The sequence below is a fragment of the Lissotriton vulgaris genome, chromosome 7 (genome assembly GCF_964263255.1).
Source record: "Lissotriton vulgaris chromosome 7, aLisVul1.2, whole genome shotgun sequence".
NCBI classification, from domain to species: domain Eukaryota; kingdom Metazoa; phylum Chordata; class Amphibia; order Caudata; family Salamandridae; genus Lissotriton; species Lissotriton vulgaris.
This window is the reverse complement of record NC_141695.1, coordinates 434,262,341-434,283,454: the sequence shown is the minus strand read 5'-3', so window position 1 is coordinate 434,283,454 and position 21,114 is coordinate 434,262,341. Positions and strand designations below refer to the sequence as shown.

Here is a 21,114-nt window from a genome sequence, read left to right as displayed (position 1 = left end):
CATCATTTCTCTGCTGGCGAAAAACAATCTAAGGATGGAGCCGATGCCCATGCGCAGTGTAATCCAAAGGAGTCACCTATCTTGTGACTTCCAAAGACTTTTCAGGACAAAAACTACTGCAAACATCCGGGCCCAACACTAGGTGGCGATCTATGCACAGTGTGTAACTCTGCCGCTCTACATGCCAAGAACCGATGCATACTGGTAAGTAGCATTTTCCTTTAGCACATAGTTTCTCCAGGTTAAACAAAAGAATTGATGAGTTACTGTGGACCTCATAATTCAATTGGAGCCGGCAACTCTCCTTGCTAGCTCCTCTGGACACAAAATGCCTCTTGTAATGAGGGCTTTAGTGAGCAGCATAAACAGAAGGAATACACAGTCACTACAGGATTACTGCACATTTCTACCTTAACACTGATTTAGAGTAATATGGTTGCAATGCAGTAGTGCTTGATTACATTATACAAATACAGCCTACATATATTGTTTTACTCCAGTAAAACATTGGTAATAGCTACACATGCATGCACACACACACTCATAACATGTGGAAATTCATGTACTATTAATGTTACAGGTTGGTACCCCATTTCAACTCAAATCCATAAACCCAGGATACAAGTATCTCCTATTTGCAATAGTGCTGTGAGTCCAAATGTATGCAGAATGTTAAAAGGGTGTGTCAGTTAGGTTCCCAAACAGGAAGGGTCCAATAGACTCCATGCTGCATAAATTACACCAGAGACAAGACCTTCCACAGAAAACACTACACAACATCACAGCACAAGTCTAGGTTCCAAGAGTCAAATTACAATGAGATCGAAGATACTGCATTTAACACAGTTTTGATCTTGACAGAATTGTGTAGAAACTGTTAGCACAATCCATGTAAAATTGGACTGAAGTAGACTGCCTCAATGCCAGATACTGCACAACTGCACAGCTGTGCTGTGCAAGCAAATGATGGACAGAATGCTGAATAAATCCTACATTCACCCGCAGTCAAGAGATCTGGGTTAAATCCATCGTTCATTTGCTCACCATGACAACCCAGTTTAGACCCAGTCATATGCAAATCAGTCTTGACACTGTGCCTCATGGGAATAGTTCGGACCGAACTGCCAAGCCAGGTCCTCCTTGGATGGTAAACAAGCATCCTGGGACCGGTTTCAGGGTATTCCGTCCATCCTCTGTGTGTCTTCAACTTCAAAGCAGGGCAGCCCTGTGCCTTATTTAGATGCTATATATTCAGATCTCAATATTTAAATAATAATTACGCAGCCTACATGTTTACGTGAATGAATGTTTCCTCTTCCACTAGTTTTGGTTGATGGATCTCTGCCTTTCAGTATTTCTTTTCTCTAGAGATGTACATGCATCAGATCACGTAATGCAACTTCACTTACACCTATCTTTTTTCTCTCCTCATTTAGGACTGTTTAGCAACCTTCAATGCCTTGATAAAGAGGTGATCGCGAAGAACCTGCAGGAGGCTTTACCTGCAGGCTGGATGAGTGGCTCAAACAAGGTGACCTGGAACCCTGGAGTTTCCCATCAGCCCCCAAAAGAATGGCTGCATGCCTTCTGGAACTTCCTTCAGCAGGAGGCTGATGTGTTATCTCCATTTGAAGGCCATCCCCTTGTTCCATTATGCCCCATTCACAGGGACACTACGCAGCTGGAACTGGTACGACTGACAAAGGGGGCTTCTCTGATCTTTCAGACTCAGGATGGGCACAGCTTGGCAGAGAACACTACCAATGTGATTGAAACTATTGGATGCACAGTGATACGCCAGCGGGACTCACAGGTGTGGCACAGATGTCTTTCTGAATATGTTATGACACCAACTCCAAACAACATCCTGAAGTCAATTTCAAATCTTGGAGTGGACAAGGTTGTGATGAGACTTAAAAAGATGACCTCGGAACAAAAAAAATTGTTTAGTGATTTCCTTTCCCAAGCCTCTTGTTTAAGTACAGAAGAACGTAGGGTTTTATCTCAGTTACCTATCTTTAAAGACATGGGTTCCCTCAAGAGCCCGGGTTCAGAGCTGGTTGCAGCTGTTAATGCCCGAGCTGTAGATAAACTTACTGTCCCAGCTATTCCAAGAGACCTGGTGTTGCCAGAGAAGCTGCTCATCTGTAGAGATGAGTATGATCGCAGGCTGCTGCTGCAGATGGAGGTCTCCTTCATCAGTGCAACTGATGTGGCCTATCTCTCAGCCCAGGCCATCAAAAGCGGCCTTTATGCTCATCAGCAAAGTAAAGCACAAGATATCATGCTGTGGGTATTGAGAAATGGTGGCCTTCTGTTTAGCCAGAAATTAGAGCTAAGGGAGTGTTGTCAGAGCCTGCTCTTTATACCTTGCAACCAGAAGCTTGTCCAGCCATCTGCTCTCTTTGATCCTCGAATTAACATTTTTCAGGATCTGTTTCCACCTTCAAGATTTCCTCCACAATGTTACCATGAACAGGCAGTGCTAGATTCTCTGAAATCACTTGGATTAAAGGATTCAATTGAAGATATTACTGCAGATGACATTTTACAGATTGCAGAAGAGTTGGACAAGAACCAACCAGATGGCCAACTTCAGGTTCTAGAAAAAAAGTCCAGGGCTCTGGTCAAGATTTGCAATGAAACCCAGGTATTGTGCACTTTTGAGCAGCATATGTTGGCGTCTTTGTGCAGCCTGTCATGGGTGCCATGGAGTTCTCACATTCCTAAGATTATATTTCGTAAACCATTGCAGTTGAGAAGTATGATGCACTCAACTCTTGTGCAATTGGCAATGCCTCTTACAAAAGAATTCAATCAACAGGCTAGCGAAAAACTTGGCCTCAATAGACCACCACCTGCTGAGAAAGTAATTGAACATCTCACAAATCTCAGCCATCAGTACCAGACAGAAGATCGCTACTCACTGGTACCGAAACTACACAACATTTGCAATCATATACAAAATAATTTATGCCAGTTCTTGACTGTGTTGAACGGTATGAAAATATGGAATGGGAATGGCTTTTCTGACCCTGATGATATCCTGTTGTCATACCCGGAAGGCTTAGATCTGAGTTGTCAAATAAAAAAGGTCCCCCAAGAGTTCCTCATGTACAGAACAGTCTTCCTTAAGGCTGGGGTACGTGAGACCATATCAGAGGCGGAGGTAACAAATATGCTTAATGAACTAATGCAGGATATACACAACAGGAGCTCTGGTTGTGGTACCAACGGTGAACTGAAGCTGGCTCTATGTATTATAGACTGGATGAAGAGAAGGGAATATCACAGTATGAATGACTTGCCAGTCCCAGTGCAGGCTGGCAGCAGTGGATTCACCTTGCAGCCACTGTCTACTGCCCTGTTCTGTGACATGCCAAAGGAACGTTTGAATGACCTTGGAGATGAGCTAGACTATAATATTGTTCATGAAGATATTACATTTTCCACTGCCACGTTCCTGAAAATCCCACTTCTCAGCACCAAGTTTCTGAAACCTGAATATTTTGAGCCCTGGGGTCCATCAGAACCTATAACACTCCGTATAAAGAACATTCTAAAAGAGTATAGTGAAGAGGTTGATCTCTTCAAGGAGATGATACAGAATGCAGATGATGCAGGTGCCACCATCTGCAATTTCTTAGTTGACATGAGACAAAACTTTGATTATCGAAACAGCCTCATAGACCCCGCAATGGCATCTTGCCATGGACCAGCTCTGTGGTCCTACAATAATAGTAATTTCAGTGATGAAGACTTTCGCAACATCACACGAGTTGGGGCAGCAACAAAAGAACTTCAGCTGGAAAAGATTGGAAAATTTGGTCTGGGATTTAATACTGTGTACCATGTAACTGATGTGCCCTCTATCTTAAGTGGTGGCAGTGTTCTAATATTTGACCCCAACGCATGCCACCTCAAGAAGCACATTCAGAGTGAGGCTAACCCTGGCCTTAAGCTGAACTTCCAGAAACATCCTCATGTATTGCAGATATTTAAAGACCAGTTTCATCCATACCAAAATGTTTTTGGTTGTAATCTTAAACTCGTCCATGATTACAATGGAACACTTATTCGATTGCCTTTTAGAACAGAGGAAAATGCCAGAGATTCAAAGATCTGTGATCGCAGCTTTGGTGCACAAGAGATAAATCTACTTATGGATACCTTCAAAGAATCATCCCAAAACCTCATCATTTTCTTAAAGGGTGTGCAGGAAGTAACCTTGGGTTATCTTCAACCAGAATCCTCCTCAAGTATAGAAGAGACATGGTTACTGAAGTTAAGTAAACATCAGGTTCAAAAGCTGACAGTACCAGAAAACTTCATACTGCAAAAGAAACTGATGTCTGTCACAGAAGAGGTCATAGGAAACAAAGCCCTAAATGTCAATGAGTCTAGCATCATCCAAGTTACCAGGACAGAAGAATCAGTGGAAACCTTTAAATATTATCTGGTGCACTCCAGCTTTGGCATTATGCAATCATTTCAAACATTCCAAGAGAGAAGGCAAAACAACACAAACTTTGACCTCCCAGTAGCTGGTGTTGCCCTGCCTTTAATGAAGAACAAAGACACTGGTAAATGGAGACCTAATCTGAAGGACTTTGAAGGACAAGTCTTCTGTTTCATGCCTCTTCCCATTTTCTCTGGCCTCCCATTTCACCTCAATGGATCCTTCTCTGTCATGTCCAACAGGAAGGGCTTATGGGACACGACTGATAAGGGGGAGTGGAACAAGCAGCTGCTTTGTGATGCTGTTACTGTTGCTTGTGTTAGAGCTTTGACCCAACTCCAACATATGTGTCTAGATGCTAAAATGGAAGACTACAGCTACCACACTTTCTGGCCCAATATAAAAAAGTGTACATCAGTATTTGCGGAGGCTCCCATTGCCTTTTATAGAGCAGTGGCATATGGCCTAGATGACAATGTTCTTGAATTATTCAGCGATGAACATGTATGGTGCTCAATTGAACATGCATGCTTCTTAAGCTGTGATATTGTGGAAAACACACATGTTGGGGAGGTGGCCTCACATGTTTTCTCTGCAAATCTACAAAAACCATTTGTGGCTGTGCAGTTGCCAGAGTGGGTCAAATATGGTTTCATTGCAAGTGGTTGCGGGGATGCCCTGCTTTGTAATACCTACGACTGGGAAAGATTTTACAAAGAGATTGTATTCAAAAACTTAAACTCTTTACCAGTAGAGGCAAGAGATGCTCTCATACTTCATGCCATTGACATGAACAATATAGAGGTGGACAAACTCCTACGGTGTGTGCCTTGCATTCCATCAACCCCCTCTGGAGCTTTGCAGCTCATTAGTAACCTAGTGCACCCAAATGGTAATGTGGCTTTACTTTTTGATAAGGAAGAGGGTTGTTTTCCATTTGGGACATCACAAACATACATGAATTCCCAGCGGTTGTCCCGCCTAGAACATCTCGGCATGTTGAAGGACAACATATCTGCAATACAGCTGATTGGGAGAGCTAATACTATTTCAGAAGTTTGGGAGCTTGATAGAACCAAGGCATGCTGCCGCATAAACAAAGTGCTTGACTTTCTAAAAGACCTTTTACAAAAAAAACTGCGCAATGAATACCAAGTAATGTTTAGGAAAATTAATTTTCTTCCTGCTGTTCTTCCGCCTTGTAACACACAGAAGGATGCCAATGACATTGTCCTTAAGAAGCCAACAGAGGTTTTCCCCAACAAACACTGTAGTTTGGTAAATATGTGTGAACCGGTTCTAATCAAAGAGTATGGTGGGCATCATTTTACAATCTCTCCAGATGTCAGGGATTTTTTGGGACTGAGAAATGACCCGCCAGTCCCGATGGTAATGTTACAGATGGAGAAGGCTCAAAGAAATGCCAATATGTTTTCAACACAAGAGCTTACACAGATGGTCCGCAAGTGCTATACCTATTTGAACAAGGAAATATTGAATGAACCATGGGTACATCATTCTGTTCACGAAAAAGCTCAGACTTTTCCCTTTATTCTTATAGGTCAGGAGTTTGTGTCCTTGAGTTCCATTGCACGTTATGTGTCATTTGAGGCAGCACCTTACTTGTACCAGTTACCCAGAGAATATCTTTTGTATGATGTTTTGTGGAAGTGTGTGGGACTGCATGAAAGGTTTGCTTTTGATGATTATAAATTGGTCCTGGAGAGAATGGCTACAAGATATAAGGGAAAGGGCCTACCAGCAAAAGCTCTGGATCTGGCATTGAACATTGTAAACATTGGATTAAATGGAGAACTGAAGGACAATACTTCAAGCCACTACCTGGTTCAAGGCATCTTCCTACCTGACCAAGACTCTGTCATGCGTCCGGCATCCAAACTCCATTTTAATGACACACCCTGGCTACCTTATAAAGATACACATTTCTGTCATGAGATGATCCCTCGAGCAGTGGCTTTGAAGCTCAGGGTACCAACCAAGATTCACAAAACACTACAGAATCTGAAAATCTGTTCACTGTCCCAATGGGTCTCAAACTTTGGTGCCAAGGAAGACCTCACAACACGCATTAGAAATATTCTAGCAGAATACTCATCCAAGAAAGATATCTTGAAAGAGCTTATTCAGAATGCGGATGACTCTGGTGCCACAGAGCTTCACTTTGTGTGGGACAGCAGGACACACCCTGCGTTATGTACCTTTGGAGAAGAGTGGAAATCTCTACAAGGTCCCGCTCTTTGTGTCTACAACAACAAAGTATTCACCAACAATGATATTGATGGCATCCAACAACTAGGCAAAGGTGGTAAAGGGGACAGGCCGGATAAGACCGGGAAGTACGGTATTGGGTTTAATTCTGTTTATCACTTGACAGACTGTCCTTCTTTTGTCACTGGAGACAGCATGTTGTGTGTCTTTGACCCAAACCTTTTGTTTCTGCCAACAGCTGATGAACATTCACCTGGAGGGATGTTTAGTATTAACCAGGAGTTCAAGTGTACATTTGCTGATGTGTACAGCTGCTTTCTTCCTTCACTTTTCTGCCTCGAGCAAGGGACACTCTTCCGGTTGCCACTGAGGACAGCTGAGACTGTAGCTAAATCCCAAATCTCTAACCAGACTGTATCTAGCGATGACATTGAGGCACTATGGGGGGAACTTGAAAATAATGCAAATGATTTAATGCTGTTCCTGAATAGCATTCAGAAAATTACATTCTCAAAGATAACCGAGACAGACAACAAGCTGCAGGAAATCCTTTCTATTCAGACAGAGCTGAAAGGTGACTGTGCTGGCAAAAGACTGGCCTACCAAAAAAAACTTAATGAGCTGGTAGAGGCAGGGCAATCCATGGCTGAGTTCATACCTTTCCAGGTAATATATACAATTGTAATAAAATGTAGCAGTTCCACTTCTTCTTCCAAGTGGATGATAGCTAGGCAGGTTGGTGTTCAAGAGGGTAAATACTCGGACCTTCAAAGAGTATCGAATAATTTGAAGTACGTTGATGTACCACATGGTGCTATCGCCGCTTGCATCAACAGCCATGCAACAGGCCGGGCCTTTTGTACTCTGCCTCTGCCAGTGGAGACTGGCCTACCTGTTCACATTAGTGGAAGCTTCATCGTGGACTCAGCCCGCAGGGACATCTGTAAGGAAGATGGCGGAAGTGGAAAAACGGAATGGAATTCTTTGATCTTGACACACCTTCTTGCCCCATTGTACAGTGACCTTCTTGAATATATGTGCCAAGATCTATCCCAAGGCAGACAAGCACCAATAGAGTTTGAAAGCATGGATGCTTGTGGCAATTTTCTCAATTCACATTTTTTGAGATTCTTCCCTCACACCTCTGAGGTAGTTCCACCGATGTGGCAAAAAATAATTGGCTGTGTCTACAATTCTATCTTTGAAAAGAAGCTTCAGCTTATTCCATTTTATAGACTGAAGACCATTCACATTCACACTTCCAGAAAAGAGACTGTTAATGTTGAGTGGTCAGCAGTCGGACAGGAGTGTGCAGCTGCAGAGCCTTACTTCCTCATCTCCAAGATACAACCAGACATGGAGCGTGTTCTTCATAACATCAACATGAAATTAGTGTGTCCATTTGACACCCTCCTAAATGTTTTTGAAGAGCTAAAAAGTGCAAAGGTGAAAGCTCTAATGGTATGTCCTGAATCTGTGAGCAACTTCCTTAAGGTCACCAAACTGTATCTTGAAGGAGATGGACTCCCTTTACCAGTCTGTGATACTCTTCTAAAAGATGAGTTCTCTTGTTCTACACTGTTGGAGTTTTGCATCCAGGAAGCAAATGAGAAAGCAGAATACCTCAATGAACTACCAATCATGGTAACTGTGGATGGTAATCTTGGAAGGTTTCAACGTGACAGCCCCAAGTTCTGTAGCATGTATTCAGATCTTTTTCCTGCGCACATGGATCAGTTTGCCAGCAAAAACGTGATTAAACCTAAACATATTGCATTGCTTCAAAAAGAAGGCTTCCTTAAACACTTCTCCATTGAAGAGTCAGCAGGTTTCATTAAAGAATATTTGGGGTATAGGTACCAAATGTTAGAGAGTAACTCCAGTCATGGAATAAAGCTAAAGGCAAAAGATGAGAAGTGGCTGAAGAGAGTGTGGGAATATTTTGAGAAAGAACCTCAAAAACTTGATATTGGATATGGAGAGGCTAGCAGTAGATTATTTGGAGATTTGACTAGATATTTTTCGGATTGGGCAATATTACCAGTATCTTCCTTAAAGTGTAACAAGAACACATTTTTGCTACATCTCGGTGACTGCAGCACTATAGTTTATGAATGGTCAGATGAAGTGGCCAAATGTCTTTCCAAGCTGGGTTTTTGTAAGTTAAACACCTCATTTTTACCCTTTAACATAGGATTCCACTGCATAAAACCGCATCTACTGCAAACAAATGACTATGCTTCAGTCCTGGTGCAGCTTTGGTCCAGACGTGAGGAACTCCATTGGAGTGAATTAACAGACAGGGATGCTAATTATATCCTGCAAATCCTCTCAAACACTTCTACAACTACGCACAAATTACAATATCTCCCCTTATTTGAGACAATACAAGGAAGTCTGCAGTCCCTTCATATGTATTCAAAGAGGTACATCCTTAAAACAAGGTTTCCCAGTGAATCTCCCATTTTTCATGAACTCTACCAGATAGATAAACAGACAGTTTTCCTTCGTGAAAATCATCTCTATGTGAAGTTGCAAAACGCTCTAAACATTCAAGTTTTTGATGATGTACAATTTCTTGTTACATTTTTGCTTCCACGTCTTACAAGCATGATTGAAGAACAGCTTCTCATAGTTGTGAGGTTGATCCACAAATTATCTTGCCATTATGGGAATGAGTTTGAAGCTCAAAAACCACACATATTTAAATCGCTTGGATCAGTCCGGTTCATCAGAGATGGGCATGGGACATTTCAGCAGCCTTCTTACTTCTATAATCCAGATAATTTGGTATTTAAAACATTTGAGCTGTACGAAAGGTTTATCCCTGAAAGCTTTTTCCAACAGTTGGGATATACCTTCCGCCAGTTAAAAGAAACTCTTCTGGGTCTTGGCATGAAGAACAACATTTCCAATGAAGACTTTGTAGAGTTTGCCACACATGTTGAAACAGAGGCGAGAACGAGCACTACACTTAAAACGCTGAGTTCCAAGAGCAAAGTGCTGTTTTCTCACTTGCTCCAGCTCCAAGTAGAAGACTTAAAAAATGACTTCATAAACAGTGTGCGCAACATTTGCTTTGTAGCTCCCTTTACCATACCGAGTGACCTGCAGAAACTATGCCCCTCTTATACCAAACCAAAAAGACTTGTTCCTCTTAAAGGATTACTTGTGAAGTCTAATGACGAAGAAATAGAATTGGTATGGACATCTATGAATATTATGAAGGTACCATATGCAAACAGAACGTTACTGGAAACATTTGGTGTCCTCTTTGAGCCACCAACAAGGTTAGTCCTGGAGAATTTAAAGAATGTTTGCAAAGAGCCATGCTGTGGAAAAGATATTCAAACACTCCGCAGTAAAGTTTTGGAAACAAGTTACACGTTCCTTCAAAAACATCTTCCCTTTGATTCCAGCACTCTCGCTAGCTTCCCAGTCATTTTAGTGGAAGATAATAATCTAGCACAAGCTCATCAGGTAGTTCTATCACTGCCGGAAGACACTGTGTTTAGGCCATACCTTTTCAAAGTGCCCCCTCACCTGGCTGCCTACAGTCACCTGTTCCAGAGTATTGGAGTAGAAGCAGAGCCAACTATGTGGCACTATGCTAGGGTACTTTCCACAATCTACGAGGAAACTAAAGATAAGACATCCCCTCATCCCAACCAAAACAGGACTTTGTTGAAAGCCACTGCCAAACTCTTTTTACTTCTAAAAGAATGTACATCTATCCCTGACATCAAATTCCTAAAGCCACTTTATCTTCCTGGCTCAGATGGGAGGCTGTATGATTCATCTAGCCTGGTCTATATAAACTACAATTCCAGCAGGGAGATCAGTCATCTGAAAGGTGCATTTAAGTTCCTGATACACCTTGAAGACTGCAGTGCATTTAAAGATGAATATGAACTGGAGAAACTTCTTGGGCAACTTCCTGAGGATATACGACCAAAGATGCTCTCACAAGTTACAACAGAAAGCATAGAGACAATGGAAGTGTGCAATCTTGGGGATAGCTGTGAACTCAAAGAACAGTTACAAGACCTTCTTTTGTCCATTAGCTTTCAAGAAGGCCTTGCCAGCCTTCTGAGATCCCAAAGCAAAGGAGAGATAACTGCAGAGAAAGCCGCCATTGAATGCCGAGCTGTCTTTCGAAATTTGGAGATTGTGTGTTGTGAGAGGATACAGACAGTTCTCTTAAAAGGTTCTCTGCCTCTGCCAGACACTTCCTTATCTAAAGATGTGTTCATCAAGACAGGTCCAGAAGGGCAGTCTCAAGTCTGCCTTGTACACAAGGAAGCAATGAATGTGCGTGAAACTGTGAATATAATGTCTTCTTTGGCAAAAGAGATTAATAGTTTAATGAGGAATTTACTTATTCCTCACTCCACGCTCATCCTTTTGGAATTGCTCACTTGCAAGAGTCCTGAAGAGATAAGCAGTGTCCTAAAAAAGCACAATATTTTGACAAGGAAGATTGTAAGTCAGGCTGCCTTTTCTTTGCCACATCCAGGTGAAAATATCCCAAGTGAATGGCATGACTCCCTAGATATGAATATTCTCAACTGTTACAAAGTGGGGGACTACGTAGGCTATATGGATCCTTCTGGAGAAGATGTGTATCTGTACGGAATCATCCTAGAGAAACTGGAGTCAAGGGCTTGTGGTGACACCGAAGTGGAGATGTTCAGGATTGATCTTGGACCAGGCCGTATAGCTGAAGTCCGCATGCTTGATCTCTATCAGTTCAAGAAAAGTCACATCAGCAAGAACAATTGTAGAGAGCTTGAGATGGTGATGGAAGATCTAGAAGAGCAGAAAGAAAAACAAAATAAGTGGCATGAGAAGTCTCTGAACGACATAAAAAAGGAAATCGATGAACATCTAGCAAGTATTTGGAAATTGCCTCTGCCTGAGAGGAAACGATCCATTAGAAGACTTTACCTAATGTACCACCCTGACAAGAACATAGGGCAGGAGAAGCTTGCAAATGAAGTCTGTAAATACCTTTTTCAGTTGATCAGAAAACTAGAAGAGGACAACAGCTCCAAGGGCGAAGAATGCTCTGAGAAGCAATCCCAAGGCTTTTCGGAATTCTGGAGTCAATGGGACCAGCAGGCATCTCAGCATAGAGAGTACCGTGAAAACTTTACCAGGAAATCTAATCGTACGTATGATTTCTGGGGTTACCACAACAGGAGTCAGAGAAGATCAAGGCCAGAAGAAGCCAGCAGATGGTTCCGTCAAGCGGACTGTGATTTGAGAGCTGCATATAGTGATGTTGGTCATAGCAGCTCCGAATGGGTGTACTACAAGGTTCATCAAGCAATTAAGAAGGCTCTGATTGCAGCTCTGTATAAGAAAGGATGCAATTTCAGTAAAGACTCCCCTATATACTATTTAGCTACAAAGGTATCCACTTTTAGTAGTACCCTTCAGGAAGTAGCAAAAAAAGTGAGTGAGCTGGAGATACACGGAGTCGACAATATGAAGACACAATATCCAAATTACCACCCTAAACCTAGCATTCCCAATGACTGTATTCCCTCAAATCAGGAAAAGGTAGTGCTTAAAATGGCACGGGATGTCCTTGACAGAATCAATGAATATATACAACAGTAAGAAAAGTCTTATAATATTGCTTCATTTTTAACACAATGATGTTAGAGTTTTAAGAATCCAAGTATAAAGGAAGCTCTTGATGTAGCAAAGGGTATTGACCATACAGCAGAATATGCGAGAGAGTTGAAAAAAGAAACTGAACCTTGCTTAGAAATTCCCAATTGCAATAAGATCCAGGAAGTGAATGTGTCAAATAAGAAACAAAATGTGCATGCTAGAGATGGGTCAATAAAAGATAGTATGAAATTGAGATGTTATCGATGTGGTAATCATTTAGCTAACAGTTTGACAGGTTATTGCACATAATCAAACATGTAGCAAATGCAGCAAAATAGATCATTTTTCTTGAATGTGCAGGGAAAAAGAATTAAAATAAATGCATATAGTAGATTATATAGAGAATGAACAACCAACAATCATTTTGCAAGTAAAAGATGAATTAGAGTATTCAGAAATAAGCTACCCAGAATGCACAATCGGATTAGAGGTAAAAATGTATACATGTTTGCTGATTCATATTTTCCATTTACTCTGCTAGATCATTATGTGTTTGCTGAGATGTTTCAAACAGGCCAGTATGTTTTAGAGTCACGGGACATAAACCCTGGCGGATATGATAAAGATTCTATACCATTAGAAGGAATTATGATAATGAAAATAACTTTGAAGGAAAGGTCCATGGTAGGTAGCTTGTATATTGTGAAAAAAAAGGATCACATTTGTTCAGTTGGAGGCACCAGAAAGAACTGTGAAGGAACTTAGACCCAAATAATAGTGAACAGGTGATCAATCTAACACTGGTGTTAGAACATATATGTGAGGAATTTCCTAAGATGTTTTCAGATAAATTAGGGTTAATAAAAGGGTTTCAACGTAAAAGTAAATTGAAAATAACCGGGGGTCCAATTGTTCATAAAGCACACCCCATTCTATTGTTGATGAAGGAACCTTTACAAAGAGAAATGTATAAATCACTTCTGCAAAAAATATCATTAGATTGTTCTGAATGGTTGGTCCAAATTATTTTAATGGACAAGGGACAAAATAAAGGAATGTAATTATGTATCATTTTGAGAAACCTGAATAACAATATAAGGATTGAAAGATATCCTCTTCCAAGAAAAAATTTGTTGTTAAGTACTATAGGGGTAGCATCATGTTTTAGCGTAATTGATTTGTCGAGGGCTTATCATTGTTAGAGTTACACCCAGAGTTAACATCATTAACGTCATTTATAACACCTGTATGGACTCTTAGATTTATGAGAATGTTATTTGGATTAGCATTGACGGCTGCCATGTTTCAGAAAATTATGCAGATGATTTTGAGAGATGTAGAAAACACTTTGTTTCCAAGATGGACTGTAAGAGCAGATTTAGATAAACTGGAGACAGCAGGCCTTACAATAAAGAAGGAAAAATGTCAGATTGGTACGGGATATGTAGAATACCTTGGACACTATCTCAAAAGATGATATAAAGCCAAGAATCAAGTTGATTGAAGCAGTTATCATTGCACAAAGGCTGAGTAATAAAGATGAAATAGGATTGTTCCTTAGTTTCGCAGCGTATATGGCTAGATTTGTACAGAACTTTTCAGACATGACTGATCAATTGAGAGTGATGTTAAAAATGACATGCACTACAACTAGAATGATACTTGTGAGTTCGCATTTGAAGAAATAAGAGTGACTTGCTTATGCTACCTACTTAAGTATTTTTGATGCATCTTGCATCTAGTAAGACTATTGGAACTACAGATGCAAACAAGAAAGGTTTAAAGGTACCGCAAGTCAAGTGATTTGGATGAAAAATATAATCATTTCATCATTCACTCTTAAAAATTAAGCATGGGTGAAATTTTCAAATCTGCGAATTGGTGCGAAAGCGAACTCGCAGGGGGGGGGGGGGGGCGGAGCTTGCCGGCGTCCATGAAAGACGTGTGAGCGCTGAGCTCCTCGCCTGAGCCCCTTTAATATCCGACAAATCTATCCTGTTGGCACCTGGCTGGCCCTAGGAACTGTGGGTATCGCTTCAGCTGCCCCCGGTGCTGGTGGGGGGACTTTCCCCGGTCGAATTCGGTTGTGGTTTCGCTCCGCTGGTCGGCGGAGGGCGAAGTGACGGACCAGGCCGCAATCCACGGCCTATCCTGAGGGGCTGCCCGACCTGCGTCACGCTGCGTGCGGCGCGTGGTACCGGAGTGGACTCGGCCTGCCGGCTTGGCGACTGTCCTGCAGTTTCTGCTGAGTGCCTTTGAGCTGAGCTTTAGGGAGTGGACGTGGTCGCCCTGCTCCCGGAGGTGCGTTAACCGAGGACCAACTGCTATTGCCTGGAGGTGCGCCGGCAAGGCGCAGGAACCCCTCGGCGGGAAGCTGTACCCTCCAGAAGGCATTTGTCGGCGGTCGCCTTCACCTGGGACGCCTCGGGGGCCGTCGTGGCACAGTGGCCTGGGAATGTGCTAGAGTGAGTGGGTGCTATCCCCTTGTCATCAGTAGGACCTGCCCTGTTGTGCATGCCCGGTGGCGTGCTTCGTTGTCCCCTGGGCCTGCCCGAACCTAACGGCCTGCGGCCGCCATTTTGGCTCCATTTCTTGCTACGCAACGACTTGCTCCACGGAGTTCGCTCCCCCGGCGCCCCCATTTCACCACGCCGGCACTGGCCGGCGCCACTTTGGCTGGCCGCGGTGTGCCTTGCTAACAACCCATTGGCGACGCTATGGGGAAGGGAGATAAGAACCAACCGAAACTGTCGTTCGATCAACGGAGGCCGAGGGGTGCGGAAGGGGCGCCTCCGGAGACCTCAACGCAGCCTGCGACTGCTGACAGCTCGCTGTGTGCGGACATCCGCGAAATGCTTTGCACCATGGAAAGGGGCTTGCAGGACAGTATGACGGCGATTGGCACAAAAATTGACGCTCTGTCCTTCAGGATGGACCGCATGTCTGAAAGGGTGGACAAACATGCTGAGAGGCTGGATATGGCGGAGCGGCGGCTGACAGAAGCGGAGGAGGCCCAAACGGAATGGGATAAAGATCGAAAGCAGTTCAGTCGCCTCCTCCAGGTCATACAAGACAAGACGGAGGACCTGGAAGCACGCTCACGGCGCTCCAACGTCCGCATCACGGGAGTGGCGGAGTCTACCAATACTGGCAAGATGGAGCTGTTCGTGGAGAAGTTACTCCGTACACTGCTAGGGGAGGACGTTTTCTCCCCTATGTTCATCGTCGAGAGGGCTCATCGCACCCTGGGACCGAAGCCACAACCTGGCCTACCACCGCGGCCGATCATTGCAAAACTCTTGAACTATAGGGACCGTGACTTGGCACTGCGGCTGGCAAGGGAGAAAGGGAATCTACAGTTTGAGGGCATGAACATCTCCCTCTACCCTGATTTCACAGCGAGAGTACAGGAGGAACGAAAGCGCTTTGCCCCGTATAAAAAGCAGATGAGAGACATGGGGCTGGACTACGCCATGCTGTACCAGGCGAAACTCAGAATCAACAAGCAGGGGCACTCGCATTTTTTTACAGACCCAGCGGACCTGAAAAAATCACTAAAGGAGTGGGCCAAGGAACAACGCAACAGCCCGAGGGGTCAGCGTGAGGACGAGGAGGAGGCCGCCGCTATGGACGGCCGGGGGTGATCCACCCTGCGACCCTATACTCGGCTTGGCTGGGTCTCAAGTGCACGTCTTGTTACAACTACAGGTCCTATGAACCTACTTTTATGACTTTGTGGGGTGTGGTTTTGCTGCCTGTGACATGCTGCGGGGATGTGATGTTAATATAGTTTACTGCTTGGTATTAGTCTTGGGGGGAGCTCTCCTCCGACTGGGGGGCTTGTTCTTTTGTCAATTCGCTTTGGCTGGGGGTGGGTGCCAAACGATACTGGGGGGTAGGGCGGTGGAGCCACTGAGGTATCTGGTTCTTGCTTGATTGTATTGCTGTCTGGCTGGGAACCTCTGCCCCTGCGCTTTCGGCTCTTGGCTCTCTAGAGGGTCTTTGGGTTTGTAGTGTGTTGCATTGGGGAGGGTTCAGGGTGGGTGGTGACGTGCTCTGTCTGACCGGGTTGGGGTTGGTCGGCTGTGGGTGGGTAGACGTTTGTCCTATTCTTCTATTGTTGTTCATGCTGTGTGGGATGTTCAGGGACTGTTGGGGGGGGGGGGGGTCTGGTTGAGCCAGCTACTGGATTGTGTCTACTGTACCATCTGTTCTACTCTGATATGCTCACTGTACTACAATGGCGACTTGAGTCCCTAGGGCCGGAGAGCGGCCCCGGCTCTCTTCGATTGCTATCATGGAATGTGAGGGGGCTCAACGATTTTCGTAAACTTAGAAAGGTCCTAGCCTACTTGCAGCGACACCAGATTGATCTTGCCCTGCTGCAAGAGACGCACCTGCCTTTGTCCAGTCCTATGTTGCAGACGAGGGGTCTTGGGAACGCTTGTGTTGCTGCAGGGTTCACCACGCATGCAAGAGGGGTGATCACTTGGGCTAATCCCAAATCTCAGTTGTCACTACAGCAGGTAGCTGTAGACCCAGAGGGTCGGTATGCGATTGCTCGATGTGTGGGGAAAGGACACGATTTGTTGCTTGTGAATGTGTATGGCCCCAATTATGACACTCCTGCTTTCTATGCCTCACTAGCGGACACCTGTAGACAATATGTGGGCTCTGGGATGCTGTGGGGAGGGGACTTCAATTTTGTATTGAACCCAGAATTGGACAGGTCGGCTGGTTCCCCTAGGTCCCCGGCGGCCTTGGCACTGCTCCTGCTGACGGAACTAGTGAAACTTGACCTGCTTGATGTGTGGCGCCATAGGCACCAGGGGAAGGGCGGGTTCACCCATTACTCAGCCTACCATAATCTCCATACGAGGATTGATTATTGGTTCATCTCCCGGTCCCTTCTTGATTCGGTGAAGGGGTGCGCAGTGTTGCCTCGCACGCTATCTGATCATTCGCCACTACTTTTGCTACTGGTTGCCCCAGCTAGGAGGATTCCCCCGTTTACCTGGAGGTTCCCCCCGTATTCACTCCTAGACGAAGCCTTCAGAGGGGAACTGGCTGAGGACATAGATGTGTATTTTTCGACTAATGTGGGGTTGGTGGATAGTGTCCAGGTGCTCTGGGATGCATTTAAGGTGTATATCAGGGGGATGACGATGGCTAAACACTCAGGGGTACTTAAGGCTATCAGGCAACGGTTGAAATTGCTGGAAACACAGCTGACTGATCTGGAACGGCAGGCGGGAGGTACGGGTTCTGCTGACATCACTGACAAGCTTAAGCCCCTGTTAGAGGAATTTCATGAAGAGGCGGACAGGGAGATAAAACACATGGGTAAATATGCCACAGCGCGCGCGTATGGGGAGCGAGACCGCCCTGGCTCCCTTCTTGCCAAACTGATGCGCAACAGCAGGCCGCCCTTAGTGATCGAGGAGTTGGTAACGGCTACTGGTGAGGTGGTGACGGGGGAGCAGGACATCCTGTCGGAATTCCATACTTATTATACGGCACTGTACTCGTTGAAGTCGGGCCGCCTTGAGGAGGAAATCGACGACTACTTGAGTTATATACAGATGCCCTTCTTGGCCGACTGGCAAAGAGAGTTTCTGATGGCCCCGTTCCAGAAAGAGGAAATAACGGAGGCGCTAGAGGGAATGAGGTCGGGTAGCGCGCCTGGGTCGGATGGCCTCACGGTGGCCTTTTACAAAGCCTTTCAGGATAAGCTGGTCCCATACCTGATGCTTCTTTTTGACGATATTTGTCAACAAGACTGCATGACGAAATCAATGAGGGAGGCGCTGCTCATAACCATCCCGAAACCGGGCAAACCACCAAATGAATGTGGCTCTTACAGGCCGCTTTCGCTGATTAATGTGGATGCGAAGCTGTATGCGAAGGTTCTGGCGACACGTTTAGCTCTTCTGGTCCCGGACCTGGTTGCCCCGGAGCAGGCTTTGTTTGTCCCTGCGCGTAACCTGACCTATAACATCCGCACGGTGTTGGGCACTATTCAGCATGTCCGGCAAGAGAATAAGGCTGTGGCCATTTTCCTAGACATGGAAAAGGCCTTTGACTCGGTAGAATGGTCATTCATGCTTAGAGTCCTTCGTAAGTATGGGCTCGGAGAACCCTTTCTTCAGATGCTAGGAGCCCTGTACTACAAACCCACTGCGCGGCTAAAGATAGGGAACTTGGTCACTGCCCCGATCGAGATCAGCAGGGGCACTCGGCAGGGCTGCCCCCTCTCCCCACTGTTGTATGCTCTGGTGGCGGAGCCCCTGGCCTGCGCTATAAGAGAATATCACAGGTTCGAGGGGATCAACTTCCCTTCTTACCAGATTGGTATCTCGACCTATGCAGACGACACTCTGCTGTATGTCCGTGACCCGGAGGCGAACCTCTCGGCGGTCTTGCGGGAAGTGGTGAGGTTCGGGGCCTTATCGGGCCTTCGGGTCAATTGGAATAAGTCAGTGGCGTTGCCTTTGACTCCGGTAACTCTCCCATTCGACTCGGAGTACCCATTGCAATGGACCACGGACTCCATACGTTATTTGGGGATCCGCATTCACACTAACCCTGAGATCCTGATACGCGAGAACTACGGGGTCGCCTATTCCAAACTGGTGGATGATGTTGAGGTATGGTGCAGGCTCCCGCTGTCCCTGATGGGTAGGATAGCGCTTATGAAGATGGTGGTGCTCGCCAGATTCCTCTTTCTCTTTACAAACATACCTGTAGTCCTCTCTAAAGCCTTCTTTCGGCAGCTTACCCAAACGCTTATTAGATCTGCGTGGGGGGGCAAACTCCCAAGGGTTCAATGGCAAACGCTCCTTCTTCCCTATGAGCGCGGGGGTCTGGGCGCTCCGGACCTGGAACGGTACTATAGGATTGCGCAGGGGGCACATCTCCACACGTGGATCCACGGGGACCCTGGCATCCCACATGTGAAACTGGAACGCCTCTTTGCAGACCCTGCACCTCTCCCGGCCACGATATGCTATCCGGCCGATCGAAGGGTCGGTAACTTGGATTCCATTGCTGCCACAAAGCACGCTTGGCATGCAATGGTCCGCTCCCGTGAGAGTGCGCTGTTGTACTCTCCTCTACTGCGAGTGGAGTGGGCAGTGTGGTTGGCCCCGCTAACGGAGAAGGGCGTCCTGAAGGCGCTGCGGGAGTTGGGCATCGAAAAGCTGGGGGACCTCTTTTTAAATGGCACAATGAAGACGTCGCAGCAGGCTCTCCAGTCCTGCCCTGGGGCGACACTATTGCATAGCTTCCAATACCACAGGGTTCGTAGAGCGGCGCTGGTATTACTGGGCCCGGATTTGACAGAGCCACAGGAAGTACCTGAGCTCACGTATGTAATTAAAACCCCCTCTTACCGTAAATTGCTAACTACTCTTAAGAAACTTGGTGATGGGCACCGGCAGTGCCCACCCTCCAGGGCTAGATTGGCCTGGCAGAGCGACCTTCAGTCTCCGATCTCGGACGAGATGTGGCTCTATTGCTGCGCGAACACTAGGAAAATTTCACTTAATAGTAGGCACCGCCTAATTCACTTTAAGTACCTGCAGCGGGTTTATTATACGCTGGACAGGCTATACAGGTACAGGCTGCGGGAGTCGGCGGAGTGTGAACGTTGCCATTTCCCTACAGCCGATTTTCTACATATGTCCTGGACTTGCCCTAGTATTCATAAGTTTTGGAGAGAGGTCTTCACTGAACTTAGCTCTATCCTGGGTGTGGAGATTCTGCCCTGTCCGGCGCTGGCGTTGCTGGGCTTCTCTAAACCGTTGCCGGTGGCATTGAGGCGACTTGCTGACATGGCGTTGCTGACGGCCAAGCGCCTGGTTGCGTTGTGCTGGATGAGGGGGCCGGTTCCTACTAAGAAGCGCTGGGAGGCGGATTTGCTGTACTGTTGCACGCAATCGGAGGTGTATAGTGAACTGCTTCCCCCAAAAAGTCGCCCTAAGAACTTCTGGGGGTTATATAAGGAATTCCAGAGCGCTCGAAGGGACAGTGAGTCAGATCCTGAGGGGGAGGAGTTGGATGAACTGCAGGAGGGTGGGGTGGCGATGGTTGAACTTGATGAGAATTGTGATTGAGTGTTTCCATGTTGAAGGTGGGTGGGGGATCCCGCCCGAGTCTCGCCTGTGCAGTATACTGTGTGAATACCTACGACACCGGTACTGGGTGGTGATTTGCAGAGTCCTTCTCAAATATGCTCCATTCCGTTGGGCCCTTGGCTTCGTTGCTATGGGACCTACGTTCGACTATAGACGTGGTAGTTAGTGCAGGTGGGCGGGTGGACACGGGTATAGGTAGGCTGGCTAGTTTGTGGGGTGGGGGTTTGTTTTTGGATTGGTATTGTGGTTTACTGCACCTTTTTATTTCTCCCTCCCAGGAGAATTTATCCTCATGTCTTTGAGAGTTGGCTTAATGCATATGAACTGACTGCATTACCTTTGCACACCGAACTGTGATATGGAGTGTCGCCACCAATGCTGTTGGTTTTTTTTTTTTTTGTTTTTTTTTTAGGTCAGTCATCAGCTGCTTTCACAGTTCAACATTGTCTCTCTTTTCTTTAATTTCTTCCAGTGTGCCGCCAGGCCTCCGGGATGTTGGCGTCACGGCTGTGTCTGTGGCCTCTGCTCAGGGATTTGGGTGTGAACTACTGTTGCCGCCGGCCTCCGGGTTGTAGGCGATAAGGGCTGTGTGCAAATTTCAAAGGTGTAATAAAGTACAAATTTAATTTTAAAAAAAGAAAGCGAACTCGCAATCCGCAAAATTCGCGA

The 21,114-nt window shown here is 45.6% G+C and overlaps 1 protein-coding gene across 1 annotated transcript in view; it reads left to right on the top strand.

Moving 5' to 3' along the window:
• Positions 1 to 13,736, top strand: part of LOC147701797 (sacsin-like) — a 228,479-nt gene extending 214,743 nt beyond the window's left edge. Inside the window, exon 8 of the mRNA XM_086930423.1 lies at positions 1,437 to 13,736. Coding sequence (XP_086786549.1) covers positions 1,437 to 12,313 — 10,877 coding nt within the window. The 3' untranslated portion in view covers positions 12,314 to 13,736. The remainder of the gene's footprint in view (positions 1 to 1,436) is intronic.
• Positions 13,737 to 21,114: the final 7,378 nt, after the last annotated feature.